This window comes from Pipistrellus kuhlii, unplaced genomic scaffold, assembly GCF_014108245.1.
Source record: "Pipistrellus kuhlii isolate mPipKuh1 unplaced genomic scaffold, mPipKuh1.p scaffold_m20_p_8, whole genome shotgun sequence".
Lineage (NCBI taxonomy): Eukaryota > Metazoa > Chordata > Mammalia > Chiroptera > Vespertilionidae > Pipistrellus > Pipistrellus kuhlii.
Window position 1 is genome coordinate 45,059,463 of NW_023425584.1, and position 22,443 is coordinate 45,081,905.

The 22,443-nt window shown below is 36.3% G+C and overlaps 1 protein-coding gene across 4 annotated transcripts in view; it reads right to left on the reverse strand.

The window, feature by feature from the left end:
- Positions 1-22,443, reverse strand: part of INPP4B (inositol polyphosphate-4-phosphatase type II B) — a 560,042-nt gene that overhangs the window by 22,832 nt on the left and 514,767 nt on the right. For all 4 annotated transcript variants that reach the window (XM_045576851.1, XM_045576850.1, XM_036423483.2 and 1 more), the window contains one exon: positions 18,859-19,013. In XM_045576851.1, the coding sequence (XP_045432807.1) occupies positions 18,859-19,013 (155 nt within the window). The remainder of the gene's footprint in view (positions 1-18,858; positions 19,014-22,443) is intronic.

Sequence of the window (22,443 nt, forward strand, 5' to 3'; positions counted from 1 at the left end):
AGAGTGATTGCTGCTGGGGCTTAGAGCACAATTTGAAATAGTTCATCACACGTACACAAGAATGTAAGAATCAGGTTATTCCAAAGAGAGTTCTTATTTTTCTTTTATTAAGAACTGAGTTATCATGGATGTCTGCTTGACTGGATTAAGCATCTGCAACATTTATTTTAATATCTTGTGATCCATTACTAGTACTGTGATTATAGGAGGCTGGACAGTCACAAAGGATTCCTAACACACGCTTAAATATAGTCACAGATAGGAGAGGGCATTGTTGGGCATCAAGGATTTAGGAGATGGCTATGACCATGTACATAATCATGTACACAATCTTTATTATGTACTGTCTATAAAAAGGAATAGATGAAGGTATTTATCACTATGGCACCGTATTCAGAATAATCTTTGTACTGACCTGGTAAAGGTGCTTTAAATCAGCTAACTTAAACCATAATTGTTAGCTGGAGATTGCCTACTAAGACATGTTAAGACATAAAACTGACCCAGTACGTGTGTGTGTGTGTATGTGTGTGTCTGACCCCATTTACCAGTTTGAACCTTCTAGATTCTTGTCTTTGCCTCATTAATTCAATAAATATTTTTGTAGAACCACTCTATGCATTTCTAATTCCAAAATCATAGTAACCATGATGCTATTATACATCCATCTTCAATAACATAGTGAATTAAAGTTGGCTTGACCATTAAATAGAACACTATTAATACTGACAATCACTAATTTGTAAGAAGCCCTTAAAAGATTCAGACTCCTCTTTCCTTCTTTGAACTCGTGATGACACAGGACTCAGAGGTACAGATGGACTTGGGACTGCTCATTCATACAGAAGAGGCCATGACATATACAATCATCAACCCAAATTCACAAAGTAAATCAGGTCTTTGTCAAATAGCGAAGTTCTTTTCTATCCTTTAAGTGATTCTCACATTCTCCTCATGACTAGATGAGATAATGTTCATTAAGTTCTTTAAAATAGCATGAAAAGGGAATTACCTTTTTATTTGAGTTCACTCAAGAGACTTTGCTATAAACATCATATCTGGGGTCAACAGAATTTTTAATTATAACGTCATCATTTTAAACCATAAGTGTTGTTAATAGTATTTGTTCAATGTTATAAAAATCTTATTTAATTTTCTACAAAAATGTGCTTTTCTTACAGAAAGTTTTGTTCTTTGGAAGGTAACATGAATAAACAAAAACAACTACAAAACAATTAGTATTTGAATAGTTTATGAGTTGAATCCTTCCTTTCAAATGAGAGGCTTAAACTATATACAATGCCACTGTAATCACATTTTGTTTTGAAAATTCAAGTGACAGAAGATAAATAATGGTATCTCCCTTTTTCAAAAGATTCAACTTTCAAAGAAACTGTGATTAGTAAATTAGATGCAATGGTTTATAAAACAGATGATGTTGAACCTATGGAAGTTTAATTCTACAAAGGAAGGGATAGGAAGATGAAGAAAGGGAGGAAGAAAGACTTTTGATCCCCAAGACCCTCCAAGCTACAGACTCCAGAAAGAAGCTGCTATTGGATATTTTGGTTGGTACCAAAATTCCAATATAAGTAGAAGCAACTTAGCCTATAGACACACAGATATTTTATAGGGAAATGGACAGCCTCAAGTACTAAGTTGGAAAATATAAATCTATAAAAGGTTGGTAACATTAATACTTTATGTTCATGTTATAATAAGATAGGTACACTGATTAAGTTGGAAGTCTACTATCCTCAAGTTGCCTCTGGAAATGTGAACACTAGTAAAAAGGAAAAAAAGGAGAAACATCAACTTCGAGCTCAATTTTGCAACTCAAATGCACCTTTTGTCTTATCCTGGTTACTTTGGAACCCTGAAGGTTCAAATCAGAGAAATTTCTCATCCCTTACTTGTCAACCACACAAATTATTAAGAGGTAAAAAAAAAAAATTCTAAAAGAAGGCAAGTTTTTCTCTTTAAACTTAAAACTTATTATCCCTATTATGTTAGGGTTCTGTATTTCATAATGACAGGCACCATGGAAATAACTAATTACAGATGGGGACCTATGAATACATCATTACATAACAAACTCACAGTTAGGAAATGTAGCACATTTCATTGCAATGTTTATAATAAAAATATTCCATTTTAATTGGAGGATGTTAAAAATCTATCATAAGCTTTTTTTATCTGCACCATTTTTTATGTTTACCTCATTATAAAGCTACCGAAACTTCATTCTATAATTAAATTCTTCATTCCCTATGCCTGTACAATTTTATTATTCTTCCTCTCCAGTATTGGTTAATAATTGAAGGTGAGAACTAAAGCAAGTAGCTGAGTTGATCTATTTCCACTCACAATTCAAAAAGTAGTCTCAGAAGCTATTGCATATGTAAAAGGCATCTTGACACATACACTCTCAGGGTTGTACTCGAAATTAAGAGGTCTGTCAGTGCTGACACGCACATTAACAAAGACTCCTCGGCCGCCAGAAATAAATCTGCCTGGGCACAAAGAGTACAGAAGTTCTTACATACCCACAGGCCAAAGATTGAGTCATAAAATCCACAATGGGTAATATTCTATTTCCTTGAGCTACTGAGGCTTGAAATTATATCAAAATTTGCTTTCTTATTCCCCAACTTTCTGCAAATCCATTTTCTGTTTGTACAGTGCTCTTTTTGCTTCTTATTGGACACTTCAAGAATCCACAGTGCCTACGACATGGTAAAAATAAAATATATACATATATAATCTGTCCACTATTCCTCAAGATGCAACTCGAAGGCCCCAGATGAAGAGCACATCAGAGGATCTCACCCTCCTGGGAGCACTCCTGTACTTTTTGGTTCCAACCAGGCAGACCTCACCATATGCAGCCCTGCATTCAGTTTTGGGTTTGTCTTGTCTCTCTTCCCAGACTGGAGTTATTTTAGGGCAAGGAACATTTTATCTTCCTAATGTGCCTTATCCTAATGAATAGGATAAATACCACTTGAGTAAGCCCCCACTAGAGAGCCAAGCAATGCTCTCTGATAAGTATTTGGGCCATGTTCGTGTTAAATAATAAATAAACTTGTTTGATTAAAAATTAATTATGCTTTAGCCTTAGTAAATACCAGCAGCTCATCAGCACAATACAGAGAATTAGAGTAGTAGTTATGTGTATACCGGTTTGATATTTTATCTGTTATCACTATCAAAAAGACTTTGAAAATGAGGCTTAATTCTGATTTCATGGATTCCCTCAAATAAATCAATCCCTCATTTTCACAAATGGTGTTAAAATAAACATGACTCTATCATTGGGCTGTTATTTCTCAGATCATGACTTTTTTTCTTTTGCTCAGAGCGTCCTCGAGGAAACTATTTTAGGTCCAATCTGGTCTACATTCCACCAGCATGTTCTAATCCAAGAGGCTAGACCCTAGATACTCCCCAGTTCCATGTTTTGATTAAAGCACTACAGACAGAATTCACACCCGATTCCCACCTAACAATTATGAATGACGCACTCAAAAAGAAGGGTTTGAGATTTTATAAAACCAAACAGAAAAACTAAAATTTGGCAGAAGTACTATTTTTACTCTAACTGAAAAAATTTATTCTCATATTAGAACAAATGGTGAGGGTTCTCAACAAAATCAGCTTCTGATGATCTGTTGCTAGATGCCTGCCTCCAACACAGCTTTTTGTCAGTCTGGGAATAAAGGACACAGGTTATTTTGGGTTGAGTCGTAATTGTGTTTATAAATATTGAGAGGAAGTCAACTAAAATGGAAAGTAACGGCAGAGACCAGGTTTGTATTTTTATCACAGGCATCTAATCTAGCCCACATTCTAGTACTATCTCGCCTGCCTGATGAAGACTGTCATAATGGGGAAAATTGCGGACAAGTTAGAAATCACCTAGGAAACCAAGGTTTTTGTGCAAGCATAAGGGCTTCTAAACCTGGAGACCCATAAAAGTCACTTTCTAGTTTTTCTTAAGGTCACTGCCTTCTCAGAAATCATAATTTGATAAAATTCTCTACTTTTAATAATTATTGCCAATATGTCCCAAACTTATGCTTCTAGCAGAACATGCTGAAATTTCTAGATTAATCAATGGCTTTTCTTTTTTTTTTTTTAATTTCTTAATTGATTTTGGTATTACATATGTGTCCTTATTCCCAATTCTCCCCCTCCTCCCCATTCATGCTCTTAACCCCGTTGTCTGTGTCCATTGATTAGGCTTATATGCATGCATATAAGTCCTTTTTTCCCATTTTTTATTACGGTATTATATGTGTACATATCTTACCATAGGGGACATCCGTAATAGTATCAAAAATAATTAATTAAAGTGTTAATATATAAGTAGAGCAGTATGTTTAAAGAAATGGGACTGAATTTTAGAATAGAACATACTTCTACAGAATGACATCTGATTAATATATAATTTAAGGGCTTTTCAACCAAAGATTTATATAAATGAGTAAAGAAATAAATATTTAAGAGAGAAATATTATGAGGCAGTTTCTTGGGGTATGGTGAAATGTTCTGATTGATAAATCATAGAAGATGCAAAATCAAGCATTAGTCATATGTACATAACAACATGTAGTTGCTCTGAAACCAATTTGTGGTTGATTATTAACTAAACCAGAACCCAAAGTCTTGACCAAGTTACAGATTATTGAAACAGACAAAAATTCCAGGAACAAAGAGATAAATATAGATCAAGAGAGGCAGCCTAGGCTCTTAGAAGCATGGAGGTAGAGTAAGGGCCTCACACCATTTCCCAGCTGTGAGGTCTTGGAGCAAGTCATTTAACCCCTCTGTGGCTGTTTCCTCATTTTAAGACTAAATCCTTAAAATTAAAGTAAGTGTTGGGGAGATAATATCTGTATAGTGCTTAGGAAAATACTAGGCACATAGTCAGCAGTATATAGTGGAAGGGAGGAAGGGAGGGACATGTAGACATTTGCCCTACTTTACTTTTTATTCTGCATATTACATTTAGACCATGGTGTCCATTTTTATTTATAACTAGAGGCCCGATGCACAAAATTCACGCATGGGTAGGCTCCCTAGGCCTGACTGATGATCAGTGTCAATCGGGGCCTTCCTTCCCTGGCTTCCAGCTGCTGGCTGGGGCCTTCCTTTATCCCATGCCAAACCTGGGGGTCAGTGCACATCATACAAGCATTCGAACTCCCAGTCTCCTGGTTGAACTCCTGGCACTTTGCATATTATATATATATTGTGTATATATATATATATATATATATATATATATATATATATATATAATTTATAAAGGGTATTAAAAACAAAGACTGCATGGGAGATGGTAGAAATATATTTTAGGATGGTCAGGAGTTGTATCTATTTGCACATCTTAAAAGGGATTAAAACAAGCAGTGCTCAGGCTGGGTACTCAGATGGTGAGTTAGAGCATCATCTGATAATGCCAAGGTTTTGGGTTCAATCCCCATCAATAAGTGGAACAACAAAACTTGATGTTTCTCTCTCTCACCCCCTCTCTTTCTCTCTCTCTCTCCTCTCTCTCTCTCTCTCTCTCCCTCTCTCTCTCTCTCCTTCCTCTCTTTCTCTAAAGATCAATCAATCAATAAAATAAAGTAAAAATAAAGCAATTAAGCAGAACACAGCAACCACCTTCAAACACACACTGGGAGGCTGACATAAGGAAAGAAATGCTGACTTCCATTATTTTGGTCCACACACTTGAATGCATTAATGACTGGAAGTTATAGGGTGACAGATTTCAGCTTAACATGAAGGTGAGTTTTATAAAATGCATAGCTGTCCAACCACAGAATGGGTTGATATGCAAGCTCCTTGCTATTGGACATGTGCAAGTAAAGGTTACCTGACAATCTGTCAGGGATATTGTATAAAGAATCCCTGCCTTGGTTGGCAGGGTCACTAGATAATCTCTAAGGTCCTTTCCAAATCTTGCAGTCTCAAAATATCATTAATATGAAAAGTCACAAGTGTGCAGAAATACAGGTAACTTGAAAACTGACTTTCAGGAGGATAACAATCAGGGCTCGAAAACATTTTATTCTGTACCAAAAGCTTGTGGTCCTTGACAAAACTCATAGAAAATAATGAGCAAAGCAATCAGTCTGGAATAGGTGAGGAAGCTGATATGTCAACTTACAGTTATTCTTTTCTGTTTGTGTTATTTTAATGAGACAACACAAAGCTGGCATTTTATTCCTTAATATTAGACTTAGCCGCTGAAACAATAGTTTCAGGATATGCATGTCTCACATGGCCCAACAACGGGATCATGCAAATAAAGTGCAATTTACAAACAAGATCAGATTAGGTCTAAGAAAAACAAACACTAAAATTATATCTATAAGACACACATATATTTTATATATAAACAGATGTATATAGTCATATATGCATTTATATACCTATCTATAGTTATATATACATATACAATATATACACCCATACATATATATATATCATGTCATTTTGTTTTGCTTAGTATCTATAACTTTGGCCTCTAAAGTAAGTCAAAGAGCAATGTTAAAAAGGTTCATCAGAATTCACTTTTCCACTTCAGTTTATTTGAATCGTAAGTCTTGCAAGGATGCCAAAGTCATTTTGTTAAAAACAAAAACAAAGACAAAACCCAGGTGGGAGTAGGGGTGAGAGATGGCAAAGGGGAAAAAAGAGACATATGCAATACTTTCAACAATAAAGGTTTGTTTTTTAAATGGTGGCTTTAGATTATTTCTTCAAACACCAAGATCTAACCCCGCTCCAGTAATTGTGTATAAATTCTCAGGATGCTCAGAGAAGCATATCTGCTCACAGCAGAACCATTTCTGACTCAAGAAGGAAATGTCTGATTGCCTGAAGCTTATTGGCCCCTTACCACCATCATGTTAGATACAAGAAACAGAATCTTCAGTTAAAATGCTTTCCACAAAAACTAACTGAAGGGCTGTTATAACTTAGGAGCAATATCTAGATTTAAAAAGAATTACTTTATTAGACATGTCTTCATTAATACACAATTCTGTGAGGTATTGGACCAGATGATATCTGGCATCCCTTCAAACACTGACCCACAGAAAAACATATTTATAAACCGCAGGTCTATATTCTGATTGAAATGGGGAAAACAATGTTAACTATACTTGTTTAGATTCTTTGATAAAACATTTGTCCTCAGTTGAGATACTATATTTTGTCTTTAGGTATCTTGGTATCAGTAGAGATATTAGAACACAGAATGATAATGATGCAAAAGTTTCTTTTATATGTGAACTAGAGGCCCACTGTACAAAATTCGTGCACAGTGTGTGTGTGGGTGGGGGGGTTGTCTCTCAGCCCAGCCTGCACCCTCTCCAATCTGGGACCCTTTAGGGCAGTGTTTTTCAACCTTTTTTGGGCAAAGGCACACTTGTTTCATGAAAAAAATCACGAGGCACACCACCATTAGAAAATGTTAAAAAATTTAACTCTGTGCCTATATTGACTATATATAAAGTAATTCTCTTGAATAGGAATCAAATAAACACAAAGAAAGTATTTTATAATTACTTTATTATGAAATATTAAGTAAACAAAATAGTGAAAACTTATAAAATTCTTGTCTTGTCTGTACCTACGGCACACCAGGCAAGTGTGCCGCGGAACAGCGGTTGAAAAACGCTGCTTTAGGGGATGTCTTACTGCTGGTTTATAGGGATCTGGCCTAAATAGGCAGTTGGACATCCCTCTCACAATCCACGGCTGCTGGCTCCTAACCACTCGCCTGCTTGCCTGATTGCCCCTAACTGCTTCTGCTTGCCAGCCTGATCACCTACCTAACCACTCCCTGCCAGCCTGATCGATGCCTAACTGCTCCCCTTCTGGCCTGATTGCCCTTAACTGCCCTCTCCTGGTGGCCTGATTACTCCTAACTTCCCTTCCTTGCCAGTCTGGTCACCCCTAACTGCCCTCCTCTGCCAGTCTGGTAGCCCCTAACTATCCTCCCCTTCAGGTCTGGTTACTCCCAATAGCCCTCCCCTGCTGGCCATCTTGTGTCCACAGGGGGGTGGCCATCTTGTGTGTTGGAGTGATGGTTAAGTTGCATATTACCGCTTTGTTAGATAGGATAAGAACTTTGCTTTAACAGGCCTTGGCAAGAATGTCAGGTTGCCATTTTCCTTAGTGGGAAAAAATCAACATCTCTGGGGACTGCACACTACCTTCCTTGTAGCGAATTTCTTATCTGCTGGAGGAATATTCAGTCCAGATGATCTGTGCAAGCAGAAGGCTTGCTGCTGTTGGGGAGAGAGCCCTGCATGCCAGGAAGGCCATCACCAATACCTTAGCCTTGAGAGCAGCCTTAAGGGACAGTGAGAGTCAGGGATGAAAGTTGACACAGGCCTTTAGCTCTTCAAACCCTATATTATTCAGAGAGCTGTTTTTCCCTTCCTTCCCTACACACAGATACGCACGCACGCGCGCGCACACACACACACACACACACACACACACATATCCAGATTTTTCAAGGTTCTTTTAGTTCTCTTTTTTTATGGACTGTGCCAAAATTAGGTCAAAATTTTGCTTTCATTACTAATCAAACTCCAGGAGGAAATTAGTGGAGTTCAACAACATATTAGCAAAATGTGCTGATACTATTTAACATTTAGATGGAGGTGAGAATATTAAAAAAGTAGTTACTAATTTACAAATCAAGCCTAAATTTTTTTAAATACATACACATAAATTCACTTTCATTAGTATTAATATTTCAGTATCTCAGAATTCTTAAGGCTTTTTAAAATATCAAATATTCTTTTTCATCTCAGAATCCATACCAAGATTGTGTTTCCTACTTTTGTTACTCAAGAAATATGGGCAAGCTGAAACCAGTTTGGCTCAGTGGATAGAGCATCGGCCTGCCAACTGGAAGGCTCCCTGTTCGATTCTGGTCAAGGGCATGTACCTTGGTTGCAGGCACATACCCAGTAGGGGATGTGCAGGAGGCAGCTGATCGATGATTCTCTCTCATCTATGTTTCCAACTCTGTATGCCTCTCTCTTCCTCTCTGTGAAAAATCAATAAAATATATTTTAAAAAAAGAAATATGGGCAAAGGTGGAAAAATAAATAGGCACACATTTCTTATAAAACTATATGAAGCATACAGTGAAGAAACATGACTTTCTTTTACCTTATCACAAATGGAAATGGGACATAGTTTCCAGTTTCCATTATGGTCTGAAATCATAACCTTGGTAACAGAAAGTTTTAGTTTATAGAAGAATTTTAAGGATTGCATTTTGGGGAGGTTATAACTGACTACATGAATATCACATCATATTATTTTTCTAAAAATAGATGCATTAACCCCTAAATAAAGCCCAGTGAGTTAATTTCTAATCACATACAATATCTACAATCTGTACAGGAACTACATAATTTATTAACAACTTTAATGTTATTAAAAACACACAATAAAATTATATTATATAGTCAAATCAGAGAAGATAAGAAAATAAACCAGCAAATGCTTTTTTGGAGTTGGGGGTTTTCCAAAGGCTATGAACCCATGGCAGGTCTTCATAGCTGCCTTAGTTGCCTTTTTTCTTTATGACCATGACTATGTATATATATAAAATTGATTTCTTTTGAGAGAGAGAAATATTGCTGTGAGACAGAAACATCCATCAACTGCCTCCTGCAAGTGCTCTGACTGTGGATGGAACCCAAAACCTGGGTATGTGCCCTGACTGGGAATTGAACTGCTCATCTTTTGGTGTATGGGACCTCACTCCAACCAACTTAGCCACCCAACCAAGGCAACCATATGATTTTTAATAATACATTACTTTGTATATATGCAGTGAGATTTTCATGTTATAGAAAAAATTATGTTTTTGTGTGACTAGAAGTTGTAGGAATGTTCAATAAATGTATCTATTTTAAGAGCAGCTGCTGTAAAATCAGTTCAGTCTTATGAAGAGGAAGGCATTTCTCCCTCTTTTTCTGGCAAAAATAATATCTCTTGACAGCTCTAATATGCTTTTCTCTCATTGTTGTTCTAATCTTTCTAAGAGAAAAAAGTCCTTATCACAAAAATCAAATAAAACTATCTGTGCTATACAAATTTCATCTCTGAATTTATGTTATGAAATTAAATTATGAAACAGAAACTGAATAGAAGATGATATCTATTATATTTCTATTTTATAGAATGAAAGATCAGTCAAGGTGATTTGCAAACTCTGAAGCATGGAAAATATGCCATTATTTTCTCAAATTGTTGAGAAGATGGTTATCATTTGAAAACACATAAATTAAGATGTTAGAAACTAGATTTTGTTTTCATTTTATAAAAATGATAAATCAGTATTACCTAACTTGGTTTGATGAGTGCTAAAAGCAACTTTAGGAAGGGACTTGAGCTTAGGACAGAGGGATGCTTTATGTCCTTAAATCCTGCCTTATTTAAAAAAAAAATTAAGTCAGTGGATACATTATATTCAGTAAGATATCAAGAATGAAAAGTAAGAAACAATAAATGCAAGGGTTATATTATAAAACTGGACTAACATGAGGCTACAATATATAGATATATGTTTTAAAAACCCATTAAAAAATGCTGTACATTTGAAGTTGATGAATCACAATATTGGCCCTAAGCTTTTTAATAGTCTCTATAACAGGGAAACTGCACAATGAAAACACACAGACAATCTCTCCTGATCCCCCTAAGTTATATCCCCACTTCCTTACACATGCACCAGAGCTGTTCTGAAGAATTATAAGGGAGCCTAATGTTAATGCTATGAAAATGAATACAAAGACTCTTTGCAAAGAGGGAACTTATAAGGTAATGAAAATTGTCTGACAACATAGATGAACCTTAAAAGTATTCACAACATGGCCTGTAAAGCTACATTTCTAGCAAGTCCTTACGTGAGGCTGACACTGCTGGGCTGAGAGCACTCTGAGACCTAGTGCACAGATACTAGGAATAATTGAAAGGGCTATTTCTCTTTCTTTCTTCATAGAGTTTGAGGATATCACAACAAGCCACAGTTTAGTAAAAACAATCGAATGAAAAGCCATTATGACAAAGGAAGTGGCAGCAATAATTGCAATAAGAATAATGACAATTCCCACCACAATAACATCACTATCAGCCATAGCAGCATTTAATATTGACTGATCCTTGCTATGTAACAAGTTAAGGGCTTCCATTATCATTATTTAATCCTCACCACAAGTCTATGAGATGAGTGAAATTGGCACAATGTTCGTCAAGTAACTGTCATACCTTATCATACTGTATTCTGTTTCCAGCTTCCTTTCTGGTATTTTTCATCTTATAGACAAAAAAGCCAAGGGCTCTTAGAATTTCATCCCTACCACTAAGAAGTGGAGAATCCGATGGTCAATTTCCAACATCCTTGCTCTTAACTATCACCCTGTACTCAGCCTACTTTCCACTGAGCTGGATAGTTAGACTTTAAAAATTCAAATCATTGTTTCCACACACAACAATACTGTGATACCTGACAAGTGATTTGTTGCTACTAATAAACTACTAATTTTACAAATGACATGCATTAGAAATGAAACTCTCAATGCCTGAAATGATGTCATTCATAATTACATGAATTCTGAGAGGCTCAGTGAATGGCTTATAATTGTGCATACTATATTTTTTCCTTGGGACTTGAAACCATTATCCTTTGGGCATGAACTTACTAGTAGCACTCCGGGCACTCGGACTTTTCTGTCATCTGCGATCTTCCAACCAGGAGAAAAGATTGCAGTAGTTTAGCTGCTTTTCCATAAAAATGATTGCCATAGAATGTCCCATGAAGGGTCTAATTTGTTCTCCTGGGCTAGAGACTGAAGCACTATAACTAAAATTTAGGTAGAAGGAGCGCTGAAACACCTCTCTAACAGTGTTTGTCAAAGGATCATAAGCACTCTGAGGAAGGCAAAACAGTACCAACAGTACATAGACAATAGTTTTGGATTTACTTTCAGGGCATTAGGACAAACATAACAGACCCATCAGTGCGTAAATCCATGGTGGCTAAATAAATGACTGTCCGTATGGCACTTATGAAAGAATCTTTTTGTGGTTAAATGAATGACTAAGATTTGGGAAGCATTCTTATATGGAAACGGAATGTCCTAATACACTTGTAAACTCTAAAAGTAAACAAGGCTAGAGATAGAATGCTAGTATTTGTTCCACGTGCACGTTTAATCCGAAGGCTTTTCTCTTTGAATACTGTGTGGTGTTCAGGTTTGCCTTGAGTGCTGTGCCAACGCCTTTCAGGGACGTAAAGAAACGTTCTGGGTTTTGGCATTAACTACTCTGTGCAGATCATTCAAGCCTGAGCTGTCTTGCATCTCAGGCTTCTTGAATGAGAACAAGTTCTTTCTAAGACTAGTTCCCACTACGCCTCATTTTCCAAGTGCAGAAGTATCAATCACCTTCCTAATCGCCTACAGGTTTGTGTTGTGTCTCCAGAGGAGGTTTCCTTCCCATGTCTAAACAGAGCTCTGTCCCCATCTCTGCTATAAAAGCCCATATGCCAGCAACTCCTGTGGAAACACCATGAATTCTCTGTCCAAACTCAAGATACCCTTATGTCCTGTTCCACCGTACTTCCACTTTAAAAACCAACACACAAAACAAATAAAAAAAATGCTTAGAAAAATATCACTCCTGAAACCTTCTTTTCTAAAATTTGACTTAAACACAGTAACCTGATGGTTTCTAATGGCTGGAATCTTTTCTTACCCTGCAATTATGTGCAAACTCCCAAAGTATAAGTCATTAAAAATGAGAAGCTGGAAGAGGAAGGCATTAGTACTAATGAAAACCCAGATGGCCGATCAATGTTTAGAAAGATGTTAAATATCACTTATTATTGAGAAAATACAAACTTAACCAAGACATCACTTTTTAACTCATCAGATTGGCAAATACTCTTATAATGCAAATATTGGGGCATATGGAAAAACTGGAAGACATGTCTGCCTTGTGGGATATAAATTAGTATAGCTATTGTGAAGAGAAATCTATTAGCAGACAGTAAAATTGAATATAGTCTACCACCCATTCTATGTGTAGGTTTATAAACTAAAGAAACTCTCATACTTGTGCTCATGTATATACATCAGAGAATGTCTATAATCCTATTGCTTTTATTAGCAAAATATCAGAAATCACCTACAGTTTTTTAGATAAACTGCATTCTATTTATAAAAGGGAATATTATACAGCTGTTAAAAGAAGAGGGCTAGAGTCTATGAACATAGATATAAAAAAACATGATATAAGCTATGATGTCAGATGTGACTCACATTCTGACACCACTTATGTAAACAAAAACATTTAACAAATGTGACGAATCAATAAACACTATTCTTAACCATAACTGCTCAGATATTCCTTGTCAAGAACCCCTAACTCTTCCTTGATACTTACCTATATCATACTCAGTTAATATCTCACCCACCCCAGAACCACCCTAGGCCACAGTGAACCCTTTTATCCTCTGAACTACTCTAATAATTAGTGTTTACTACATATGCAGCCTCATCTGTTTCATACTAGCACTGTAGAAATTAATAGAGGTTCTTAATACATGCTGCTTAATGTAATTTTAGTGCATAGCAAGAACTCATTAACTGTTATCTGTTACTACTGTTACAAAGTCGTTTCTCCCTTTGTTCAGCATGGTACTACACTGCCATAGTACATACTAAATAAATGTTTACTTTTAACTATAACTATGACGTTGACATAATTCTGCTAATGATATATTTGCCCACGTAGTCTACCGAGGTGGAGTTCCTGACTTGTTATTTAGTGGATATCCTAAATTGCCAATGAAGTCTGTGGACACTCAAGAACTGGACACCCACAAGTTCCACTGCATGAGTGGGAAGGCCCTGTTATCTGTGGACCACAGATAACCCCATGTTTCAAGCTCAGGTTACTCCTTAATTCCCAGACCTTCTCTCACATAATCATGGATAGTTTAAGCCTTTTAGAAACCAAGTGTTAATCCTGGGACTTTTCTTCTCAGACATTGAAGACCAGGGAAATTCCTCAATTTTAGGAGTTTCAGAAGAGGTACTTACTTACAGAGAAGCATGGGACAGGGAAGAATGCTCAGGATAGACAGAGATGGGGACAGCCTGAGGAGCATGAGTAACATTGATTAAGCAGAGCACCTGGGCACAGAGCCTTTAAATAAGTGACCTCATTGGACAACACCTACAGAACAGAAAGATATTGTTATCCTAATCAACAGATTGGAAAACTGAAGCTGCAGAGATAAGTGTTTCAATATGGATTTTTAACCCCAGGTTTTCCTGATGTTGAAAGCCTGTGTTTGTGGCAAATTTTAACTAGCTTCATTTTTATTTATATTTTATTTCATTGAATTGAATAAACAACATATGTTTTATACACTTACATGTCTAGGTCCTCAGTAATTTCAAGAATGGAAAGAAATGACTTATTTGGAATGGTGCATAAAAGTTGGTAGCTGCTCTGGATGACATGCTTGATACAAGGTCTTCAGTTACTAATACTTAGAAAACAAATATTCTACACCAAATAACTTAAGGAGAAGAAACCAACCTCAAAACCACTACTTTTAAAATAATATTTTATTTAGTTTTTAGGAAGCAGGTGAGGGAGAGAGAGAAAAACATCAATGTGAGAGTGAAACATCCACTGGCTGCCTTCTGCATGTCCCTTCTGGAGATCAAGCCTGCAAGCATGTGTCCTGATCAGGAATCGAACTGGTAACCTTTTGGTGCACAGAACAATGCCCAACTGAATGAGCCACACAAGCCATGGTGAAACCAGTTTTTTTTGTTTGTTTTTTTGTTGTTTTTTGTAGTAAAATAATATGACAAACATAAATGTATGCAGAAAATTCTTAAAATTACTAAATATACATTTAGTTCTGGAAGGTGAAAGTTTGTTGCATATTATTTTAATCACTCCTGCAAGATCAGTTGGTGGGCTCTCCTGTTAACAGTTACTTGCTCCAATATGATTCCTAAAGAAGTGTATTCTTTGCAGTATCTTTTACCTCCGTGTTAGCTGAAGCAAAAACATCCTAAATGGGGTCAGTTTTCATGTAATTATTAGCTGCCCTAAGATGACGGTGACTCCATTTGGTCTTATTACTGTTATTTGTCACAGATATGAACTAAAGCAACGCAGCAAACACACCACTGAAACTCTCGAGGGAAGAGAAAACAGTGATAATGGAAAAACTGTTCCTGCTAATGCTGTTCTATCCAATCACATCCCTTTCAAGAAGTCAAGAAATAACCGGAAGCTTCCATTACCTGTGTCTATGATGCTTATTATTCACTTCAATATTTGAAATAAAGAGTAATCTGAAAAATAAAATAGCAGCTCTTCTCTGTCTAGTGCAATCAAACAAAAGCAAAGAAAAATAAGCTGAAGTGGAGATAAGACTAAGGAAAGAAGAAATACATTTTTCTATTTCAACACAAATGAATTACATAAGTCAAAAGTGATATCAACAAAGAAGCTATGAGAAATAAAAACATAAAACCTTTACTGATATCAACTGGTAAAGGGTCACTTATTTATAAAACAGAGCGTTACGTAAATTATGCTCCCCCAACATAAAAATGTCAGGTGCAACATGTTGAGAACATGACATTCAACAAAGATAATAAAATTCAATAGTGCTGATGGGCCTTTTAGTCTCTCTCCTATGACTTAAGTGTTTACTAAAATAGAATGATTAAAGCCCTGTATCTTAAGGGTGATAAATATGTCATAGGCTATAATGTTCCCTGATTAATTTCACTAATGACATATCAGCTATCTTCATTTTAAGCAGCCATTATAAGAATGACAGATTGCAGCGTAATGTAGCTTGAGGAAAATAAAAGTCACAGGCAGACAACTAAGGAATATGGTGTCACATGTTACACTGTATAAACACAAAATGCAAGACTTCCTGCAAAGGAAATAACTGTGCACCGGCGTGTTCATTTTAATTTACTTTTTAGTGCCAATTACATTTCCCAACACAATTATTTTGGGATAAAACATAACATTTTACACTCCATTCAAATTTTGTATTTTAACTCCAATCCTAATCATTTATTAATCAAATATGTTTTAAAATTCCTACGAAAATGTTTTTTGCAAACGCACTTGGACAAGATGGCATTCCCTGGAGAGTTCGTAACTGAAAATTGTATGCTGGCACTGCATTCTCTCTTTCTTTAAGAAAAATATCTGCTGATTATGCAGCCACCATGTTCTAAATTTCTGCTGTAGATGATTAAGGGGGAATTTGACAATACACATACTCCTCATAATGCAAAGAAAGGGAATGGAGACTGGGCTTATAGTCTTACCGCAAAGCCATTAAAATCAGTTACTGAAGGGCTTCAGGTTTAAGAGAGGCCGACTTATTCAGGTGGTTTCCGCCTTGGCTCCATCCCAGAAGCTAGTCTGTGGTGGGGCACCTACCATTCACCACCAGCCTCCAAGGTTTCAAATGGGCAATGAGGGTTGAGAATCACTGTTTTGGTCTGGCAATATAGGCAACTACTAAGAGTTCCTTACAGAGTCAGATCTAGCCAGGCACCTTGCTAACTTTCTAATATGGAGAAAACTGTCTTATTCTTCCATTCCAGACAAACAGACTGTAACTAGAGGCTCATGTCGGGAGTATGCAGCTGCAAGGAAAATAGAGAATGAACATTTGAACACTGTACAAAGGGTGGATCCAGACTGCGACTTAAGGCAGGCCATCTGTAGCCTGTTTGTTTTACTTTTGTATCATAACTTCTCCAAAATTCTTACTTTCATCTAATGAACTTTTTGCTTATTAAATATGACAGAATTGAAAGATAATTTGATGTGTTTAATTCCAAATGTCTATGTGCATACAAAACTTCCTAATACATATAATCTAAACTTCATTCATTCATTTTTCATTCATTCATAGTATACTTATTGAGAACCCGCTATCACTAGGCATTGTTTTAGGTACGGCCTTACTGCAGTGAGCAAAGGAAAACAGAAATACCATTTTTCATGGAGCTTATTCCTGGCGTGGGGTTTCTGAAAAAGCAGGTAGATGAAGTTTCATTTCTCTTTACCAGCAATGTTTTGCTCATCTATATATAATAATTTGAAACTTTTACCATGTTAAACAATAAAATGGGAAAATATAAGATGAGGAAAAATAAAAGTCAGAAGCAATGATCTTATAACCTTGGTAAATGCTAAACAAATAGACTAAATAGCTTGAAGGGTGGTTAGAATAATTCACAGGTAAAATAAATTACAACAGCTATTTAAAAAAAAAACTTCAATACATTCAAAACTATGAAAATTAAACTGCTTCAAAACAGTGATCCTGATGTGCTTTTTAAAGTCACTGGAGGGTGGCGCTCCCCACATGACAAAGAGAGAGGCTTTGTAAATCCTCTCCCTTCCCAAACACCCTGGACACTGGGAAACACTGTTTAAAATAACCATTACTGTCACTTTAAATAAGTAACAATTTCCCCTTCCAGATAATTTATGTTGGTTGAATCACTGTAGTCCTTCAGTGTCTCTGGTCTATAACATCCCGTGTTTCTGTTATTCCCTCTAGCCCTTGGCTCATCCAGAGTGACACATTTATTCTTGTTATGCACTTTAGATGGTTTCATACTCTGATTCTGAATTTCCCCCATTAGTACTGGCATATTATTTTTGAAAAGAGAGATTATTTAAAAAAAATTTTTTTTTGTCAACCCAATGTGTTTCATATGGCTCAGATGTTCATGCCAGGCCTCTAAGACATCCTCCTACATCTATCAAAAAATTATGATAGAATTCCCCCGAACAATGGAAATGCCAGGAGACATGGAATGGGGTGAAATCGAGGCCTTCTGAAACCTCTCTCATTAGTGGGGAAAACAGATAGGCACAGAAAGCGGCAAAGCCTCCACTGGAAGACTACAGCAGTTAAAAGCAAAGGAGAAGCTAATGACATGGCAGCTCTGAAGCAGCCCTGTCCAGAGGATCAATGGCATTCCTTCCTGGGAACAAGGAGCCTGTCCCACGCTTCCTGGTGTGCTTCTGAACCAGTGTCTGCAGCAAAGAGACTCTTGCGTTTAACTTTTTAATTAATGTGTGTCCTTGCTGACAGACATAGTGAATGGGGTACTTTTCCCTTCCCATTATGGCTTTGACTTTAGATTTAATTACTGTGGAAATGAATCAAGAAACATGACTTCAGGCACTGCATTTTAAATGCCAGCAGAGTAACAATGTGACTTCTCTATTTTAACGTACCAGTGTCCTCCCTTCTTCATGATGAGTGATATCAAAATGATTTTAGGAAGGAGCTACCCACCTGTAAACCCTGCTACCCATGGGAAGATCACCTGTTAGTTGCAATTTGGAAAGGTTTTCTTTTATAATGGCTGTGTTTTATTGATATAAAGAAACTGGCCCCTTCAAGTGTTATATATGAAACGAAAAGAAAAGAACAGAGCCTGTTCACTTAGGTTTAAATGAGTTAATGAAATAGAACCTCCATGCATGTTATCAAAATTTAGCCATATTCTCTTCTACTGCCTAAAATGAATCTGAGGAATATTTGAAAGTATATTATCTTTCATATCATGATTGATAAGCCATGGAAATGCAGTGAAGTTATTAAGTGGTTAGTTTTTCAGTAAAATATGCATTTGGAAAGCAAACAAACAAACAAACAAACAAAAGAACAACAAAAGCCTTAAAATGATTTTAAAAGAAAGAAAGTGAAAGATCCATGGATACCTTCTCATGCAGTCCAGTGCGCGGATGAAGAAGTCCTTGTGCAGCTGGTGCTCGTCTCTCAGGATGGAGCACTGCTCAAGTGTCACTGACATCGATGTCCTGTCTTTGGCACTTTTACAGCAGGTGAAACGAATACCATTTAGTTTACGACAAATCTGTAACACAGAGGTATAAGCCATTTATTGTTCCGTGGTTGGTTACTCTACAAGGGTGGGACTCCTAAACTCTTCTTGTCTCAACACATTAAATTTATGCTAATATGTGAGTTGGTTGGTTCGATCTGCCCTATTGAATGTAAAACCACACCTGGGGGTTTCAAAAGCTAGTGGAATAGACTTCACATAGTTCTTTGTATGGTGTGAGGCATGGAACTGCTGAAGCCACATGGGATGGTCAATATCCAACAGAGGCAGCAATGCTTCCTGGAAGGAAGTCCAGCTGCAGTGGATAACCATACCATTGCAGCTTAGGTACAACACCTTAATTGTGAAGGGGATCCGACACTTGATTTGAATCCTAAATAACTAATGTTGTCTTACTTTTAAGCACCCTTTGCCAGTCTTGGTTTTAATGTTTGAAATTTCAAACATCTACATGGTACCAGCACAGCAGATGATGGAACCACTAATCACTTATCAATACAACTAATAAGAATAAGAACACCCCTCCCCCCCATAGCCACTGCTAATTGCACATCTACTGGGTACCAGATACCTTGCTAATACATTTCATACAGATTTGAAATTTAATTAACTTCACATGAACCCTGGAGGAAGATATATAATTATTCTCATTTTAAAGGCGAGGACATTGAGATTTGGAGAGGTTAAGTAACTGCGTACAACACTGTCCAGCCAGGATGCTAATGCAAGTCATTCTACCTCTAAGAATTAAGTCATTAATTTCCACTCTATCCTGTTTTTATATGTATTAATAATTCCTTCTTTTTGTGATTCTGACATAAATAAGGAGAAGCAATAATTTCTTTTTTCATCACCTCATGGTTAACAAGTGAATCATTCCATCCTTTTCCATATCCCTTAGTAGGACCCTGATACCAGATACCAACAATCAACTTTAGCATCAATGTGTAGTCAAAATAAATCTCATGTGACATAATATAGGCCTGCTTTATTATCTTCCATCAAGGAGGCCTTAACGGTTGCCTGTTTTGAGAAGAGGATATAATAATACAGTTTATCAAGGCTTTATACCACATATTTTTTAAAATATATTTTATTGGTTTTCCACAGAGAGGAAGGAAGAGAGATAGAGAGCTAGAAATGTCGATGAGAGAGAAACATCGACTAGCTGCCTTCTGCACACCCCCTGCCAGGGATGTGCCCGCAACCAAGGTACATGCCCTTGACCGGAACCGAACCTGGGACCCTTCAGTTCGCAGACCGACACTCTATCCACTGAGCCAAACCAGTTTCAGCTTTATAGCATATTTTAATGGTGATTCTTAGCCTAGGATTTACCAGTCCTTATTAGATCTTTGGTACTTTCTCATTATTTACAATAGAAGTGACTAGAGAAATGTGAAAGCATGATTTCACCATACAATACTTTTCCATCTAGAGAATTCTAATCCTTTCGAATAAATAATATTTCAAAAGTTTTAATATAAAATAACAGGTTGACTATATTCATACTAATAAAATATAAACCTTGCTATCTACTTATCAGATATGAAATTTTTTAAAAGAATAAATTTTCAAATACTCTATTATCACTGTTTTTTGTGACATCCTACAAAGGATACAGAGTGTTCTAAATTTAAAATGGAAAGAAAGCAGGGCTATTTCATCAGAGTAAACAGGCTGCATTTCTACAACCTTTTCAACTCTATGTGCTTAATTTAACACATCTGATTGGCATTTGATCTCCAGATTCTAATTTTTTAAAATAAAAATATTTTGGTCTTCATATTCTCATTTTTATTTTTAAAAATTTAGTTAAGATAAAACCAATAACTTTGTCTTTTTCAATTAGAATGTTAAAGTTTATCAAAAGCAGTATTTTCATCAATAGATTCATAGAAGGGGGAAAGGAAATAGAGGCAGAAGCAAAAGCTTTTTTGAAAATGTCAAAAGGGATTCCTATATTTCTTCATTTTAAGAGTATTATCATGGCCCTTGGTTTATATGATATTAAAACTGAGATATCAGCCTACAGATACGTTATTAATAATAAAGTTAATATTCCCACAGAATGCTAACTTTACACACTGTGCATATGTGTATTTATCAAGGTAGGTATTTTCTCACAATGGGACTTTGCAAGTAAGCCATATTTGGCCAGTATATGCATTTTAGAAAAATATTTAATAAATGAACAAAATTAATGGGAAAACCATTTTTATATATTCAAATGGGAAAGTACATATACTAAGAAAAATATACATTTGCGTTTGCATGTGTGCATACTTCACTTTCCTATTTATATAACTGCATGGTATGTATATAATGACATGTATCTGTCTCCAAGATAAAGTGGTAAATTATCAGACTTCCTTCACGCTATTATGTTATTAGGGAAAGTGCAAAAATAACTTACAATCTGCCTTTGTGAACTTTTTGTGAGAATTAACAACCACAGTAGTGTTTGAAGATACAAAGAGCAGTCACACTGGGGAAAGAACTATTAAAACAACCTTCCTGTAATGCACTACGGTGCTAAATGGGACCAGTGTAAATGAGCTGCCTGAAAGCCATGTTTCATATTGTTACCTTTGAAGTTCTTCCCTGGGGCTCCAAGGGGTCATGAAGGGAAACTAAAGCTGCTTTCCTCTGCCTTGCTCTTGGTAAATTATTTTATATAGCAACTTACGGTAAATTAGCCATTCTTTTTCCACAGAAGAGAGGAAATAATATTGGATTATAACATAAGCACTGACAGTAGGAGGAAAGGCTCTGTCTGAAACACTATGGTTGGTGAATGAATAGAGTATGGTAGCTGTTGGGTTAACCTAACTCCAAATTACAGGAATAATGCTATGAATAACTACAAACATGGAATTCATCATAGAGATCTTCAAGGTTTGCCTTTCCTGATGAAAAGATCCATTCCTTAGGGTCTGAATGCTTAGCAAAATTTGTAAGTTTATCAGAGCTATGCCTGAAATGATTGCCAGATAAGAGCTTGCAAACCACAGGCAAGATTCTCTAGCTCACTCTAGTAGGAATCTGGGTTGGGAAAACAGGAAGCTCTTCTACCCTGAGGGTGCCATTAACTGAGAAAGAACCATACCTTATATAGCTCATTACCCTGAGAGCAATCTGCCAGTAATACATTCTATGCCAATATCTAAATTAACAAACACATTTACAAACTCATTAATTGAACAATATGTCCAGGAGCCTTACTGGCTGTAAGTCAGAGATCTGATAACTACATTCTGTTGAAATCATACGCCTCTAGAGCATGACCTGGGCTGAATCATGCAACATCAGGAAAATTACAGCCACTTCCTTTTAGCCTCAAAGTGTCAAACATATCCAAGATTTGTGAGAAAAGTCAATGGGAAGGATTCTTTCTCATTCAGTTCATCTTCTTCCAATTTGTGTTCTAGTCTACTGGTAG